Source organism: Dendrobates tinctorius, unplaced genomic scaffold, assembly GCF_039654945.1.
Source record: "Dendrobates tinctorius isolate UK_male_01 unplaced genomic scaffold, ASM3965494v1 ptg000171l, whole genome shotgun sequence".
In the NCBI taxonomy this organism is placed as follows: Eukaryota; Metazoa; Chordata; class Amphibia; order Anura; family Dendrobatidae; genus Dendrobates; species Dendrobates tinctorius.
The window spans coordinates 24,198,818-24,217,379 of NW_027361838.1; the positions used below are offsets into that span (position 1 = coordinate 24,198,818).

Genomic DNA, 18,562 nt, shown 5'->3' on the forward strand with positions numbered 1-18,562 from the left:
TAAAATCCTGCCAGCGCACCATCTGCGCACCCTATGATAAAGACAGGGTGCGCAGATCGCAAGCGTTCATGTGCGGTAGTAGGCGGGGATTAGTGGCGGACGTGTGCAGGCCATCGCTGCGCTATAAAGTGCAAATGTGAAACCGGCCTAACTGGTATTGTATGTGGTGTTATTGGGCCCAGACATCTGGCAACAGCCACACTGAAGACACCGAACCAGACTTCAAACACCAGCCTGACTGATAGAATTTCAAACTCCGCTGCAAATCTTCCACCTGCAAGACACCTGGAGTGTGTGTTATGCGTGTTTGTGGGTTTTTTTTTTTTAAATATTTTAATTTTGTAATGTATCTGTTGTAAATTTGCATTTTTTTATTTTTCATTTATTGTGGCATTTAAAATAAAGAGCAGAGTAGCTATTTGTTGGAAAAAAAATAATAAAAAAAAATAAAAAATAAATTTGTTTTGAAAAAATCTCCTTTTGTATCATTTTAAAAAAGGTAAAATTAAGTTACCATACAGGTAATTAAAATTTTTTGGTATACAAGTGTGGTTAAAAGTGAGATTGCAACATACCATGAAAAAATGGGTATACACAGCTGAGTTTTTCAGGGAATTCAAAAACATGCAAACACAGTGGGTATACACAGAAATTAAACACCTTCAATCACTGGTTACACTCAGAGTTTCAGGGAATGCCAACACTGGTATACACAGCAATTACACACCTTCAATCACTGGTTACACTCGGTGAGACCTTCAATCACTGGTTACATTCTCGGTGAGAGTTTCAGGGAATGCAAACTGGTATACACAGCAATTACACACCTTCAATTACTGGTTACACTCAGTTACAAAACACAAAGAAAGTGGGTTTACACAAAATATTACACACCTTCAATCACTGGTTACACTCTGAGATAAGGGAATGTAGACATGCAAACACTTAAAATTGCGTATAATTAGTTTCAGGGAATTACACATACAAAATGTTTTTTTTGGTTTGTTTTTTAAACTTTCATATCATTTTCTTTCAGTTCACACAATGAAGCGCCACCACACAAGCAGAAGACATGGCCAGCCCAACCGCAGCAGGGATGGAGAAAGCAGCAGAGATTCAGACCGCAGCAGGGATCAACAACGCAGCAGAAACAGTAACCCTGACCGCAGCAGAGAGGAACAGCCACACCGCGGCGTACAGGCAACCATTAGTTTCCCTGTAAGTATAAAGACCTGAAAGCTTATTATGATCCTTTGTATAGTAGCTTAACAAGTGTCTTTATACTTGCAGATCACTTCAAGCACTACCAGCAAGGCCGCAGCAGAGAGAGCAGCAGCAGAGAGGGCCAGCCAGGCTGCAGCAGAGAGGGCCAGCCAGACCGCAACAGAGACTGCCAGCCAGGCCGAAGCAGAGACTGCCAGCCAAACATTTTCCCTGTAAGTATAAAAGCCTGAAAGCTTATTATGATACTTTGTATAGTAGCTTAACAAGTGTGTTTATACTTGCAGATCAGTTCAGGAAGCAACGCAGCTGCCCCAAGCCGTAATGTCTTCTCCTGAAAGCTCCCCCTCACATCATCAGCGAGCTGAGGTAAAAAAAAATTGTTTTTTTTTTTTATTTAAAATTTTTTTGGGGTTAAAAACACTATCCTATTATGTTTTAACAGGAAGCTGATTCAGAGGAGCTTCCAGGAGGAGACGTGCAGGGTGGAGAGACACACGGAGGGGGTGCGCAGATTGTAAGTTTAGCACATACACAGATACATAATGCTACACCCAACACAAACATTCATCACAGTGCACACACCATAACTACGCATCCATCCAAACAAAATTTTTTTTTTTTTCCCCACAGTCTTCAGAATCCGGTGCCCGCACTAGAGTGACTCCCAGGACATCCCAGGTTCGTCAAGGTGATGCCTCTGGTGGTCGGCAAACGGTAAGTAACCCTATTTGGATAATTGTTTAAATGAACATCATGTGTTTGAATAGATTGTAATTTTTTGTTTTTTATCTTCACAGGTTTCACAGCATGCTCCCCGCAGACATCAGGAGGAGGGTGTCCTTATTGATACCGATGACCTCATCCGTGAGGTGGAAATCCGGGAGCCACTGTGGAACATGGCAAACCGTCTTCACGCCGACCAACCAACCACCCGACGGCTCTGGGATGAAGTCTGTTCTTCAGTTATTGACAACTGGGAGGAACTCAATGCGAGGGCCAGGGATTTTGTGCGTAAGTATTACAACTTCAGTAACTTATATTTCCAGCATGTGAAGTGTTGAATACTAAACTTTTTTTTTTTTTGCTTCACAGGTGACAGGGTTATCACACGGTGGCGGTCGCTCCGGGATCGCTTCAAGAGGGACTACAACAAAGAGATTCAGACCCCGAGTGGATCGTCGGGAGGACGCCGGGGACCCCAGTACAAAAACTTCAAAGCCCTGGCGTTCCTGCGATCTACAATGGTGTGCAGAAGGTAAATATTCCCCAAACAATTCCTGTAGTAGAAATGTTTAACCAATTTTTTTTTTCAGCAGACTTAAATTAAATATCAATATTTTTAATATACATTTTTTCTCTTTTTTTAGCACCATCTGCAGCACTCGGGAGTCTGCATCAGAGTTGCGTCCCTCTGGAGTGATCCCTAGCGAGACCGCCCCCGGTGACCACATCGAGGTATCCGACCCCTCTGTACCTACCCTCTTGTCTCATCCCTCTATCCCCTCCACCAGCACTGGAGCAGCAGGGCAGACTTCATCACATGAAGCTGCTGGTGACGACTTGTTCCCTGTTCCCCACCCCTCAGACACTGCCGCAACATCTCGACCAACTTTTGGTTCTGGCCGGCAGCGTCTGAGGAGTCAGGAAAGGCTGACCTTGTCTGACTGTTTGAATCTAAACTCAACTGTTCAACACTGTTTCCACACTTATGGACAACGGTTATCTTCTGGGTTGACCATGATCAATCAAAGTATCATGGAACTCAGAAGATACATGGAACAGATGAATTTAGAATCAAACCAGACACCGAGACATACCTTTTTTCAATCTGTTGTCCGGCAAATGGAAGGTTTAAGTACTCACCAGCAGATGCGTGTGATGCAAGCCTGTCAGAATGCTCTAGTGGAAGTGCTTGCTGAAGCATCTCATCCTCCCACAGTCCATCCTCCCACAGTCCATCCTCCCACAGTCCATCCTCCCACAGTCCATCCTCCCACAGTCCATCCTCCCACAGTCCATCCTCCCACAGTCCATCCATCACACAGCCGTCCCTCCTCCTACCACTCCCTCTCCTTTCTCTAGTTCCCCATTCCATTCTTCCCAGTATCTACCTTCCCCATTGCATTATACCCCAATGCCCTCACCATACCCACCCACACATACACCTTCAATGTACCCACAAACCTCATCTGTCCATCCACTCCCGTCCCAACCACATGTGTTAAACCCCCCTTCCACTTCTGGTCCTCACCAACTCCCTCCCCAGTCCTCTACCCCCCCCCCCCCCCCTCGATGTGGTCAACCCTGTTAACCCCTCCAATACTATCTCCACCCAACATTATCACACTCTGTGATGTTTTCTTATAAAAAAAATAAAAATAAAAGGTAATATATACCAAGAAAAAAAGTTACAAAAAGTAATATATACCAAAAAAAAAAAAAAAATTACAATATTACAAATTCAGAAATAAACTGGGTTTTTTTTTTTAAAAAAACTTTTGTGTTGTTTCTATTTTGCTTCTTTTGAAATATTCAAATTACACCAGTGGTGTAAAAGGTAAACACAACACTTGGTAACACAACACACAACAATATTTCACAGTACACCGGTGGTGTACAAGGTCCAAAAAAACACTTGGTAGCATTTCAAAGTGTGAAACGCTTGGTACACAACACTTGGTAAAATTTCAAAGTGTCACATTTTATACTTGGTACATTTGTAAGTGCAAAACAACACTTGGTAAAAGTTTATGCTTGGTACCCAACAATTTGTACCCAACAATTGGTAACACTAGTAAAACTTTATGCTTGGTACCCAACAATTGGTAACACTGGTAAAACTTGGTAACACTGGTAAAACTTTATGCTTGGTACCCAACAATTGGTAACGCTGGTAAAGTGTAAAACTTGAAGAAAAAAAAAAATGGTAAACCAAATCACATGGTAACAATGCTTGGGAAATCCAAACACTTGGTAACATTTCAGTTAAAAAAAAAAAAAAAAAAAAAATTTACTCACAATTGGTATAGAAAATTATATCATGTCATCTTGCCAGTCCACTTGTCCCTCTGGGGTCACAAAATAGTCTGCAAAGGTTTCCCTGATTCTTGCCACTGATCCAGTACTCCGAAAAGTTTGTTGCTCATAATCCCACAAGGTGGTTCCAGACAGATTATCATCGATGGAAACTGGTTCCTTTGAAAGGACAAAATTGTGCAGGATTACACAGGCCTTAACCACCTCATCCACAGTCTCTGTTTTCATTTTCATGGCTGTTAACAGGACTCTCCATTTGGCAGTTAAAATTCCAAACGCACACTCCACCACTCTGCGCGCTCTAGTTAACCGATAGTTATAGATTCTTTTCCGGTGTGTTAATCCACGACTACCGTATGGTTTGAGTAGGTGTTTAGAAAGCTGAAAAGCATCGTCGCCAACGCACACAAAAGGCATTGGTGGGCCTGTTGTTCCAGGGAGTGGTCTTAGAGGTGGGAAGTTAAAATTATCTCCATACAAGCGACAGCCCATGGTGGAAATCTTGAACACCTGAGAGTCATTAGAACGACCGTATGCACCAATGTCCACGGCAATGAATTTGCAGTTTGCATCCGAAATGGCCATCAGCACAATAGAAAAGTATTTCTTATAGTTGTAAAACTGTGAACCAGATCCCATAGGTTTCACAATCCTGATATGATTGCCATCCACGGCACCGATGCAGTTTGGAAACTGGCAGATTTCTTGAAACTTCTCTGCAATCTCCAGCCACCTCTCCTGTGTTGGCTCTGGAATGTATTCCTCCTGTAGAGAATCCCATAATGCCCTGCAGGTTTGTTGTACAATTCCAGCAATAGTGGAAATCCCAATCCGGAACTGGAAATGGAGGGAGGTGAAGGATTCTCCAGTTGCCAGGAATCTGTTAAAAAAATTGAAACAGTAAAATTAATACAAACTACAAGCCATAACATAACAATAAAATCCTGCAGAATCAGAAACATTTTAAAATTTAGGTAACTTACCGAAGGGTCACCATCAAACGCTCCGCCGGTGATATAGAAAACCGCATGTAGGTGTCCCTTCTCCGTATTTGTTCTCCAACACGATCCACCAATATCTCAAAGAATTCCAGCCTCATGCGCACGTAGTTGAAGAACTTGTGCGGATTATCCCTCAATTCCAGGTACAATGTGGAAAAAACACCACGGGTGAACCTCTGCGCATTAATGGGATGAATCCACTGGCGCCGTCTCCTCATACGCAGGATTCGCAATCTTCTTTTCTCCGTCTCGAGAGCAATAATTGCCAACTGATTCAAGTGAAGATCCAATTCCACACTGAAGCTGTCAATACTCGCAATAACTCCTTCCAGACTCGCACTAACTCCTTCCATCGCTGCCACTAGCTCTAAAACCTTTCAAAGAAATTGTATCACAACACCCTAGTTATATTTCTCCCTAGTTTCCAGCATCCAATCACATTTGAGAGCATTTTCCAAGAGCGAATCATATTTGGGAGCATCCCATTTTGGAGGCGTGGAAAAACGAATCCGCAAGAAAACGGATGTATAAAACGGATGCCAACGGATGGGAAGGATCCGTTTTGTTGAGGATCCGCAATAAAATCGGTATGGCGGATCCTTAAAAAAACGGATCCGTCCCATACATTTTTTTGCGGATCCGCCAATTTCAAATTTTGGCGGATTTTGACTGATGGCAAAAAACTGAAGTGTGAAAGAGGCCTTAAAAACAACTCAGTCTATTTTAAAAGTAATTATTTAATCAGTAAAACCCTAACATTGACAGACAATTGAGCATTAGTGGTCATGGATCAGTCGACATCACCAGAAGGTACTGGAGTGTTTACAAGTAACACACGGTCTCAACAAGACTTCTAGAACTGATTTTTGGACAGCTTCTTCGCAATGTTGAGAATTCCCAAGCGGGGGACCTCTTTCTAAGTTTCCAATACAAAATAGACTAAGTGAACGCCTTTAATTTAGGTGCCAATACATAAAGGCCTTTATGCCGGAAAAATGGTGTAAAACACTGAATAGCTGAAGGAAAAAAAAAAAAAAGTTGGTGACTTTTGGCGGTTTCACACCAGTTTCAAGCAGCTGTGCCAAAATAGGCAAATATTGGGAAAAGCAGAAGCGGGATGGGTGTAAATACATCCACCCTTCTAATTCATCGATAGTTGCTGCATTTCTTACGCCAGTAATGTTACTACACATCCCAACCGAAGTAACATTTCTGGCGAGCCGCACACCACTGGGATGATGCGCTGTTTTCATTAAGTGGTTTGTGCCTTGTAATGAATTCACTGCATCTCATTCCTGCAAGCCATCATTAATACTGGCATATGAAACCACCACAAAGCACACTTGTAGGAGATACAGATGATCTTACCTTTCGAGAGCAATTAAGCTGACGGGAAACTTCGAGGATTTGATCTTCTGCTGCTCTGCAGATTACGCAGTTATCACCTTCGAGGGCTACACTATTTACCAGGACAAAACTGGAACAAAAGAAGAGACGGTAACTAGTTAAGTAGCGCCTTCCTCACTCTAAGCAATCCCAACGGTAACTTTGCACAAAATTGAATCAAAATTTGGAGCTTACAAAGAACTAAATAATTCATAATTAATGGAAAGAGATAAAACAAGGAGCTGCAATGCACTATGGACGCAGTGAAAAATGTGAACATGGAGAAAAACAGTATGATATATGCATCAGAACATGCAGTATACTGAATAATATGCAATCATAATGGCAAAATGTCTTTGTGGAAACATCTTTTGAATAACACTGGCTCCTTACTCTGCATCTACACCACATTGACAGAACAGAGCCAAAGTAAGCATGTGTGTGAACATGGGCTTAAAAATGTACAGAAAACTTGATGCTACTCCATATTAAAAAAATACTAGGAAAGTTCGAAAGAGAAATCATTATTACCCACTAAGTAAATGTGTATTGTGTTAGTGTTAAAAAAAAAAAAATATATCAAAGATTTGAACAAGGTGCAGCACATTACATAGATAGGGCACAACTAAAGGGGGTTTTACACTAAGCGATATCGCTAGCAATATCGCTAAAACGTCACTGGTTTTGTGACGTTATAGCGATATTGCTAGCGATATCGCTATGTGTGATACTTACCAACGACCGGCTCCCCCGCTGTCCATCGCTGATCGCGCGAGAATGTCAGGCTCCATTTCTCGTCGGGCGCTTCCTGCTGAGACTTCCTGCTGTGACGTCCAGCGACGCGTGGAGGCGGGCGGGAGGACGCCAGGATCGCTGTGTGTGAATGGTAAGTATCGTGCGCTGCGTCGCTGCTGCATCGCTGTGAGATCTTTCTGTATGAAAGCTCACTAGCGATCATTTAGCGATGCACCAGCGATCCTGACCGGGTCGGATCGCTGGTTGGATCGCTGGTGCATCGCTAAATGTAAAAGGGCCTTTATACACACAACTTACTTAATTCCTTTACGAGTAATTACTTTTCCTGAAGTGAGATTAAAAGCCTTCTCAAATCGTTTAAGTTTGTGTGTAGTCATCCTATGTAGAAAAGATACAAAAAATATTGTTTTTTTAAAGACCACAGTAAATGGGTAAAGCAAAATATTCATGTCCCTAAAAGTATATACAGTATGTGCACCATTGACACCAAAGTTGTCATATCAAGAGAGACCTAGCAGCAAGGTCAGAAGAAGACGACTACCAGTAGATTACAGGATATGAAGAAAGGAGATTTTTGTGTACTCACCGTAAAATCTCTTTCTCTTAGCCTTTAATTGTGGGACACAGAACCTTGGGTGTTATGCTGCTGTCCACTAGGAGGCGACACTATGCATAATCTGAAAAAGATTAACTTTGGCTCCTCCTCTGCAGTATACACCCCTGGACGGCGTCAGCCTTCTCCAGTTTTGTGCCAAAGCATAAGGAGGAACGTAACCAAATAACATAACCAAGCCTGTAAGAAGGCTACTATGTACGAGCTCAAAGAACAATATGAGAACTCAACAGGAAACAACGGCCCGTAAGGGCAACAGGGTGGGAGCTGTGTCCCCCAATTAAAGGCTAAGAGAAAGATTTTACTGTGATTACACCATAATCTCCTCTATTTTTTCGCCTAATTGGGGGACACAGAACCTTGGGACGTCCCAAAGCAGTCCCTGGGTGGGAAGCAGTGGACGAATATTGTGCTGACAGTCCCCTAGACTTGGGGTACTGCCGCCTGCAGAACCAGTCTACCCAGGCTCGCATCCGCTGAGGACTGGGTATGAACACTGTAGTGTTTCGTAAACGTGTGTAGGCTAGGCCAAGTGGCCGCCTTGCACACTTGTTGTGCCGAAGCCTGATGCCGAATGGCCCAGGATGCCCCTACTGCCCGTGTAGAGTGTGCCGTGATACCGGCCGGAAGAGGGGAACTGTTAAGTCGGTAGGCCTCATGTATGGTGGACCTGATCCACCTGGCAAGGGTAGCCTTGGAAGCCGGCAACCCCTTGCGACTACCTTCCGGAAGAATGAAGAGGGAATCAGATTTCCGGAAAGGTGCAGTCCTGGACACGTGAATCCGCAATGCTCTGACGAGGTCAAGCGTATGCAGAGCCTTCTCCACTCTATGAACCGGAAGCGGGCAAAGGGAAGGCAGTGAAATCTCTTCGTTAAGGTGAAAGTTGGAGACAACCTTCGGAAGGAAGGATGGTACCGTGCGGAGAACCACCTTGTCCCGGTGAAAGGCTAGGAAAGGCCGTCTGCAGGAAAGTGCTGACAATTCCAACACTCTGCGTAACGAGGTGATCGCCACTAGAAAAACCACTTTCTGAGACAGAATGGAGAGTGGAACTCCTCTAAGAGGTTCGAAGGGTGGGGCTTGCAATGCTGTCAGGACCAGATTGAGGTCCCACGTATCCAGCGGACGTTTGTAGGGAGGAACCAATCGGGAAACTCCCTGGATGAAAGTCCTTACTTGCGGTTTAATAGCAATGCGCTTTTGAAAAAGGACTGAAAGCGCCGACACCTGACTCTTAAGCGAACTTAAGGATAGCTTGGCGTCTAGGCCCGATTGAAGAAAACCTAGTACCTTCGGGAGGGAATAAGGGAGTGGGACTTGTCCATGAGATTCGCACCAAGAAAAGAAAGCTCTCCAGGTACGATAATAGAGCTTGGCGGAGGCAGGCTTCCTTGCCCTGATCATAGTTGCAATGACTGCCGGTGAAAAACCTGCCTGGGTTAGAATCCAGGTTTCAAGGGCCATGCCGTCAAATTGAGAGCCCCTGAATTCTGGTGGAAGAACGGACCTTGAGACAGAAGGTCGTGACGGTCGGGTAGACGCCAGGGGGCGTCTGCCGTAAGTTGCACGATGTCGGCGTACCAAGTACGTCTGGGCCAGTCTGGCGCGATGAGGATGGTCGGAACTCCCTCTTGCTTGATCTTCCTCACGACCCTGGTGATTAGGGGGAGGGGTGGAAAAATGTACAGGAGTCGGAACTGGGACCAGTCCTGGACCAGGGCATCCGCTCCGAGCGACCGCGGGTCGTGTGTCCTGGCCATGAAATTGGGGACCTTGGTATTGAGATGGGATGCCATTAGGAACACATCCGGGGTTCCCCAGCGTTGACAGATCTGGTAAAAAATCTCGGGATGGAGAGACCACTCCCCCGAGTCCATTCCTTGCCTGCTGAGGAAGTCGGCTTCCCAGTTTTCTACACCCGGAATGTGTACCGCAGAAAGTACCGACCTTGTGTCTTCCGCCCAGCGGAGGATATGAGCCACTTCTCTCATCGCCTGGGCGCTGCGGGTCCCGCCTTGGTGGTTCACGTATGCCACAGCCGTGGCATTGTTCGACTGTATCCGTATGTGCGAGGCTGCAAGCAAGTGATGAAAGGCTCTCAGTGCCAAGAGGATGGCCCTGATTTCCAGAACATTGATGGGCAATGTCACTTCCCTCGGTGACCACTTGCCCTGTGCCCTGTGATGTAGGTGCACCGCCCCCCAGCCTGTCAGGCTTGCATCGGTAGTCAGGATCTTCCATTGTCCTGAGAGGAATGGCTTCCCTCGTGTAAGCGAGGTTGGTTTGAGCCACCAATGCAGGGATCTCCTGGTTGATGACGTCAACCTGAACTCCCTGTCGAGGGAGAAGGGGTTCCTGTCCCAAGACCTGAGTATGGCTAGTTGAAGGACCCTGAGGTGAAACTGGGCAAATGGCACTGCCTCTATTGCTGCTGCCATCCTGCCGAGGATTCTCATGGCAAACCGGAGAGATCGAGGAGGACTGCGAAGGAGTGTGCGAACTCCCAGACGGATGGCCAGTGTCTTGTCCTTGGGAAGGAGCACCAGGCCCCTGGCGGTGTTGAATGCCATTCCCAGGAATGTTAGAGTCCGAGTTGGGATGGTCGACGATTTCTGTAGGTTGACTAGCCATCCCAGGCGACTCAAAGTGTCTAGAGTGATTGAGACACTGACCTCGCAGTCTTTGAAAGTGGGAGACTTGACGAGGAGGTCGTCCAGGTACGGGACGACTAGGATGCCTCTTGAGTGCAGGACGTCCATGGTGGCCGCCATGACTTTGGTGAACGTTCTTGGAGCCGTGGCGAGTCCAAACGGAAGGGCGGCAAACTGGTAGTGGTTTTGGTTGACCGCGAACCTGAGAAACCTCTGGTGGGCGGGAGCAATTGGTATGTGGAGATACGCATCCTGTATGTCTATGGAGGCGAGGTATTCTCCCTGCTCCATGGATGCAATGATGGACCGGAGGGACTCAATGCGGAAATGACGGACCCGTACGTAATTGTTGAGCTGTTTTAGGTCCAGTATGGGTCTGACGCCGCCTCCTTTCTTGGGGACTACGAACAAATTTGAGTAGAATCCTCGGAATCTCTCGTTCGCGGGAACCGGCACCACAACTCCTGATTGAAGGAGAGAGGAAACCGCTTGGTGGAAAAACATGAGCCTTTTCTGGTGGTGTTGGAGGAATAGAAAGGAAGAACCGGTTCGGTGGAACAGAAGTGAACTCTATCTTGTATCCGGAAGACACTATTTCCCTGACCCACCTGTCTTCTGTAATAGGCAGCCAGACTTACTGAAAGAGTAAAAGTCGGCCGCCTACTGGTGGGGTGTCTTCCGGAGGTCTCGAGTCATGATGAAGTGAAGTTCTGAGGTTTTCCTCCCTTGGGTTTCGCTTGGCCTGCTTTCGACTGCCAAGCCCTGTCCGGTCGCTGCTGCGTCCGTGGGTTGTCTCTGCGTGGAGAACGGTTGCGGTTTTGCACTGGGCGCGAAACGGACCAGCCTGAGGAATTCCGAAAGGATCGGAATCGCGTCTGGTTTTTTCGTTTAAACGTGCGTTTCGGTTTTAGTTGAGGGAGAGAGGTACTCTTACCCCCAGTGGCATTGGCTATCATGGTGTCCAACTTTTCGCCGAAAAGTCTTCCAGTAATATACGGAAGTCGCGTGAGGGACTTCTTTGAGGCCGCATCCGCTTTCCATTCTCGCAGCCAGAGGATGCGTCGGATCGTGATGGCGTTAGATGCTATTCCCGCTACACCTCTGGCGGAATCCAGGGCTGCATGAATCATGTAGTCTGCTACCACTGCCATCTGGACCGCTTGGTCCGAGAGTTCAGGAATTGAAGCCTGAAGACCCTCCTGTAGTTTTTTGGCCCAAGCCAGGATGGCCTTGGCTGCCCAAACTGAAGAGAATGCAGGGCCCAGAGAGGCGCCTGCCGCTTCGAAAATAGAACGAGCCATGCGTTCTACTTGCCGGTCTGCTGCGTCCCTGAGGGTTGAGCTATCCGGCAGAGAGAGTAAAGTCTGCGCTGCTAGCCTAGAAACCGGAGGGTCCACTTCAGGTGGATCTGTCCATTGTTTGGTGTCTTTATGTGGGAAGGGGTACTTCGCTTCCAAATATTTTCGATTATCGAATTTTTTGTCAGGCTGCGCAAACTGTTTGGTAAGTATTTTCTCAAACTCATCGTGATTAGGGAAGAGCTTAGGTGGTTTTTGAACACTTTCGAAGCAAATCCTATGTTCTGGGACTTCCGGGGGCGACTCTGGAATTTTTTTTGTACCAGACCCCCCCAGAATGGTCGACTGGATAGCGGTGGGGGTAGCAGGGGCAGCGGTTTTTGTATGGGGTGCCCCTAAAGCGCTATGGAGCCGCTGCTGTTGCAGAGACAGGGATGCAGAAAAAACCCCGTCTCTGCTGTGCCATCCAGTCCGCACCCTCCCCCGGCCCCAACAGGATCCCTCAGCCAGCCTGGGGTCCCTGGAAGCTGCGAAATGCTGCCTGATCTCCGACCCTACCTGAGGCGTCTCAACCTAATGCCCCCTGCGGGGGATTAGGGAGGGTGCGTCTGTCACCGTCAGGGGGTCTTCATCCTCGCCTCAACCCAGACCCCTTAAAGGGGTTGGGGAAGGAGGGGGGGTCTCGACCTCGAACCAGGACCCGAGGGACTGGGGAGGGAGCGACATGGGGAAAAACCACCTCGACCTTAACCGGGTACCCCTAATAGGGGACCGAGGAGGGAGCCATGCCGGGAGTCTCGCTGGAGACCCACTTTTCTTCATCTGTATTTCCGGACGAAAAAAGGAAAAAACGGAAGGAAAAAAGGTGTGCCTCCTTGCGACACTAAGCAAAAACTGGAGAAGGCTGACGCCGTACAGAGGTGTATACTGCAGAGGAGGAGCCAAAGTTAATCTTTTTCAGATTATGCATAGTGTCGCCTCCTAGTGGACAGCAGCATAACACCCAAGGTTCTGTGTCCCCCAATTAGGCGACAGAGTAATATGAATGTCTTTGCCACCAAAGAACTAGCTCAGCATTGGGCTATCAGTAGGATGAGGAGATTGCGCAGGTTGGGAATAGATGGGGACTGTGCAGGAAGTGCGAGACGTTAAATGTGTCTTTGTTGTAGTCTCTGCAGATGATTCCTGGCTGAAGAAGTTATGTCAGTCTGGGCCAGATGGATAGACGGAAAAAGTGATCAGAAAGAGCATCAGCGGTAAGTCGCTATCTGTAACTGTACTGTGACCTCTTATGTGTTCTGCAGCACTGATATCTACCACTATGTGATCACAATAAGGGGGTAACATCAGTGTTCGTCTTTGTATAGAGATTTTCAGTAATAACATGGTCATCAGCTGAGGTTCCCCTGAAGTCACAATTGGGGTGCGGCACTGTAGCTGTAATCTATTCTACTTGGTTAGGGGCCACTCAGGTGTTTCGCTCCCCTGAGCTGAACCCCTAGCTATGCCTCTGGAATCAGCATTTTAAACATCAATGGCTGTCCAAACTCATATGGTATACTCAACTGACATGCTACCTATATTTCAAGCACCACACCAAAGTCAATACATACTCATAATGAAATCCAATGTCATGATTTCCTACAACAACTAGCAGCTCCATGTGAGGAGGGTGTCTGAACATAGACCGAAATCGAGTAATATCATCTTCCCATGCCTGAGGGGAAAAAACAAAAAAAAATAGTTAATGATCAGTATCCAGTATCATAACAGACTGGGACCACACAGTTTACAATATAGGGTTATTGACCATGCCAAGTATTCCACTGTGCATTTCTGGGCAGTTTTAGGTTATGTGCCCATTGGCTCTAATTGCTCACCCTTAAAAGGGTTGGCCAAGCATAGGCTACTGATGACATACCAATAAGGATAGGTCATCTATATCAGATTAGTTAGGACCCCACGCTTATCATTGGGTATTAGTGCCTCCAGGTTCTGGATATAAACTGAACAGAGCTGAAGACAAAGCTAAAGGGCATATCACACTAAGCGATATCGCTAGCAATATCGCTATAACTTGTGACGTTATAGCGATATTGCTAGCGATATCGCTGTGTGTGATACTTACCTAGAACCCGCTCCCCCGCTGGTTATCGCTGATCTCGCGAGAACGTCCTGGGCCGTTTCTCGTCAGCTTCCTGCAGTGCTTCCTGCTGTGACGAGCGATGCGTGGAGCCGGGCGAAAGGACACAGGATCGCCTGGTGTGACAGGTAAGTAGCGACCCCCGTTCTCTGCGATGTTGCTGGTGAGATCTGCCTGTGTGGCAGCTCACTAGCGACCACTTAGCGATGCACCAGCGATCCTGACCGCGTCATATCGCTGGTCGGGATCGCTGGTGCATCGCTAAGTGTGACAGTACCTTAAGAATAGGTGATCAACATCTTAAAGGGAAGCTATAATAAAGAAAATTACTTATTGTTTTAATCAGGTTTTTGCATTTACGGTACATCTATTTAACAAGAAAATAAAAATTGGCATTTTTTTCATAGTGATCTTTAACAAAAAAAAAGCAACATTAGAAATCTAAAACGTTCACAGTGAAGTCCAGAGGCTTTTTTAGATTCTTAATATCTGCACTTTCAAAAAGAGTTTACAGCAAGACTTCATATTATCAAAGGCAGGATTACAATATATATTTTGTCTACACACAGATAACCTATTGTGATTGATGGATCCTGCTTCCTCTTCACAATGTCCTTTGCACAGGCTCATGGATATGTACATGTGTTAATAATAATCATCATCTTTATTTTATATAGCGCTAACATATTCCGCAGCGCTTTACAGTTTGCAATGTGTTGTTTCCTAAATCAATAGGAAGTTAAGAGTCTAAAAATGTCCCAGGGATTAGTGTGAAAATTGCAAGATTTATCATTTTTATTTTTAATATAGACGTAAAAAAATTATATATTTAACATAGAAAACCTGATTTTACCCCCCTTCGTTTTTTGCGTTTGTTTTTCACTCCCTTTTTCCCCAGAGCCATAACTTTTATTTTTCCGTCAATATGGCCATGTGAGGGCTTGTTTCTTGCGGGACAAGTTGTACTTTTGAACAACACCATTGGTTTTACCATATTGTATCCTGAAAAACTGGAAAAAAAAATCCAAGTGCAGTGAAATTGCTAAGAAAGTGCAATTCCACAACTGTTTTTTGGATTTTTTTTTTTTTTTACCATGTTCACCAAATGATAAAACTGACCTGCCATTATGATTCTCCAGGTCATTAAGAGTTCACAAACACCAAACATGTCTAGGTTCTTTTTTATTTAACCCCTTAAGGACCAAACCATTTTGTAGGTTAATGACCAGGCCTTAATTTTGAAATCGGATCACTGTCACTTTATGTGCTTATAGCTCTGGAACACTTCAACGAATCCTGCAGATTCTGAGAATGTTTTTCGTGACATTGTACTTCCTGTTAGTGGTAAAATTTCTTCAATATGACTTGCGTTTATGTATGAAAAAAAACAGAAATATGGCGAAAATTTTTAAAATTTTGCAATAACTTAATTTTTATGCTCTTAAATCAGAGAGATATGTCACAAAAATAGTTAATAAATAACATTTTCCACATGTCTACTTTACATCAGCAAAATTTTGGAGCCAAAAATTTTTTTTGTTAGGAAGTTATAAGGGTTAAAAGTTGACCAGCGATTTTTCATTTTTCTAACAAAATTTACAAAACCATTATTTTTTAGGGACCACTTCACATTTGAATTGAATTTGGGGAGTCAATATAACAGAAAATACCCAAAAGTGACACCATTCTAAAAACTGCACCCCTCAAGGTGTTCAAAAACACATTCAAGAAGTTTATTAACCCTTTAGGTACTTCACAAGAATTGAAGCATTGTGGCCTCAGTCCTTTTTTTCTCTGCATTCTTTCTGTTCCCACCCTTGGGGACTGCTTTAGGACGTCCCATGGTTACCTTATTCCCCCCAATGAAGCTATAAAGAAAGAAGGATTTTTGGTACTCACCGTAAAATCTCTTTCTTGGAGCCTTCATTGGGGGACACAGGTAACCTGGGTGTATGCTGCTGTCGCTAGGAGGCTGACACTATGCAAATAAAGTAAAACTGGCTCCTCCTCCATAGCATACACCCATTGACAGGCAGGAAGTACCTCAGTTAAACTCAGTTAATAGTTAAAGCAGTAGGAGAAGCAACCAACAAACTCCACATATGTACCGGCTCAACGACCAAAACCAATACAAACAAATAGGGAGGGTGCTGTGTCCCCCAATGAAGGCTCCAAGATAGATATTTTACGGTGAGTACCAAAAATCCTTCTTTCTTTATAGCTTCATTGGGGGAAATAAGGTAACCATGGGACGTCCTAAAGCTGCCCAAGGGTGGGAACAGAAAGAATGCAGAGAAAAAAAGGACTGAGGCCGGTGCGTAACCGCCGCCTGCAGCACCTTTCCTTCCTAGGCCTGCGTCAAACAAGACACGAGTATGAACTTCGTAACACTTTGTAAGAATGTGAGAAGAGGACTAGGTCGCAGCCCTGCAACCTCTAAAGCCGAGGCGTAGCGAGAAACTGTCCCAGGAGTTATCCAGCACAGGATCTTTGCTATCTCTGTGTTTTGTGAGTCCCGCCTAGGTGGTTTATGTAAGCCACGGCTGTAACATGGTCCGACTGACTGCGAACTGGCTTGCCTGCAAGGACAGACTGCCAGCGGAGGAGGGCAAGAAGAATTGCCCTGATCTCGATGTTGATGATTTGCCAATGGAGCGGGAGAAATGACCTCCTGCGCAGGGCAGAGACAGATAGTGTCCACCAAGAAAGGGACTGCTTCACATTGAGAGGTAAAAGCACTGGCCGAACCAGGGAAACAATTCTCTTGTCCCAGGTAGACCGGAGGGCCAACTGAAGAGGGCGGGTGTGAAACTGGGCATAAGGCAGTGTTCCCATGATCGCCGCCATGACCTTTGTGAAGACCCTGGAGTGCCGTGAACTGGTAATGGTGCTCCTGTATCATAAACAAAAAGGAACCTCCGATGCTGTACACAAACGTGCAGGTAAGCATCCTGGATGTCCACAGAGCAAAGTTAATCCCCTTGCGGGGGGGCATGGCCTTCCGCCCCAATGCAGGATCTTTGCTATCTCTACCCTGATCTGTGTGTTGTGAGTCCCGCCTTAGTGGTTTATGTAAGCCACGGCTGTAACATGGTCCGACTGACTGCGGACTGGCTTGCCTAAAACGACAGACTGCCAGCGGAGGAGGGCAAGAAGAATTGCCCTGATCTCCAAGAGATTGATGGGGAGGAAGGTCTTCTGAACGTTCCAGCGACCCTGCGCTGTGAGATTGAGAAAGACTGCTCCCGTACCCTGAAGACTGGCATCGATGTTGATGATTTGCCAATTGTGCGGGAGAAATGACCTCCTGCGCAGGGCAGAGACAGATCGTGTCCACCAAGAAAGGGACTGCTTCACATTGAGAGGTAAAAGCTCTGGCCGAACCAGAGAAACAATTCTCTTATCCCAGGTAGACCGGAGGGCCAACTGAAGAGGGCGGGTGTGAAACTGGGCATAAGGCACAGTTCATGATCGCAGCCATGACCTTTGTGAAGACCCTGGAGTGCCGCGAACTGGTAATGATGCTCCTGTATCGCAATCCGAAGGAACCTCCGATGCTATACACAAACAGAAACATGCAGGTAAGCATCCTGAATGTCCACAGAGCAAAGCTAATTCCCTTGCTCCATGGAGAGGATCACCAAGTGCAATGACTCCATTCTGCAGAGGCGAATCTGAAGGTGGCAATTCAACTGCTCGAGGTCTAAGATCAGACGGGGAGAAACGTCCCTTTTTTTGGGGGGGGGGGGGAGGAGGGGGGGGGGGGGAGTATGAAGAGGTTCAAGTAGAACCCCAAAAACCGTTCGTGCCAAGGAACGGGTACAATGACACCTGAGCTTAGGCAGGGACGAGACGGCTTGGAGAACCCATGAGAGGGTTGAATTGGCGGGAGGGAGAAAAGTCTTCTTCCAGGGGGCAAAGAAAATTCCATCTTGTAGCCGGGTGTAAAGATCTCCCTGACCCAGGCGTCGTCGACCGGCGACAACAAAGTCTCTGTGAAAAGAAGAAGCCTGCCTTCCACCCTGGAAAGATTCCCAAGTAGGGATGACCTGTCATTAGAGGAGAATCTGTGCTAGAGGGATCCAGAGGACTTAGAGAGACGGGTCCTTGGCCTCCAGTGAGGAACAGCTTGAAGGAAGGTTTCCTTCTTTCCCTTGTGCAGGAGAACGGTCCTGCTGGAAGAAACCGCCAGAGAAAAGGCAGAGAGGTGCTTTTACCTCCGGTGGCGTCGGAAGTGATCTGGACCAGCTTGGTCCCAAAGAGCCTGGATTCCTGGAACTGCAGGCCAGAGCTAGATCTGCCAGCTCCTCTGTAGGAGCCGCCATAATGCCCCAGCAAAGTATCTTGACCCAGGCCAATATGGCTTTTGGCGAAATTAGGTCAGTGAGAAGTGCATGACACCTCTAAGACCACTACAGTTAAAGACACAATCTGTCTGTCCGTAGCGTTCA

General features: G+C 46.1%; 1 protein-coding gene and 1 long non-coding RNA gene across 11 annotated transcripts in view; one reads left to right on the forward strand and one right to left on the reverse strand.

Annotated features, from left to right (window-relative positions):
• MPPE1 (metallophosphoesterase 1) overlaps nt 1-18,562 on the reverse strand; it is a 111,699-nt gene that overhangs the window by 59,282 nt on the left and 33,855 nt on the right. For all 10 annotated transcript variants that reach the window (XR_012221278.1, XM_073550988.1, XM_073550985.1 and 7 more), the window contains 3 exons: nt 13,582-13,685; nt 7,701-7,781; nt 6,630-6,738 (listed from right to left, as the gene is read on the reverse strand). Coding sequence is in view for 9 of the 10 variants with exons in the window: in XM_073550988.1 (XP_073407089.1) it covers nt 6,630-6,738; nt 7,701-7,781; nt 13,582-13,685 (294 nt within the window). In the remaining variant the exon portion in view is untranslated. The remainder of the gene's footprint in view (nt 1-6,629; nt 6,739-7,700; nt 7,782-13,581; nt 13,686-18,562) is intronic.
• On the forward strand, nt 1,855-2,534 carry LOC141053859 (uncharacterized). The gene is made up of 2 exons (XR_012221279.1): nt 1,855-2,235; nt 2,317-2,534. It is a non-coding gene; the product is annotated as an uncharacterized lncRNA (long non-coding RNA).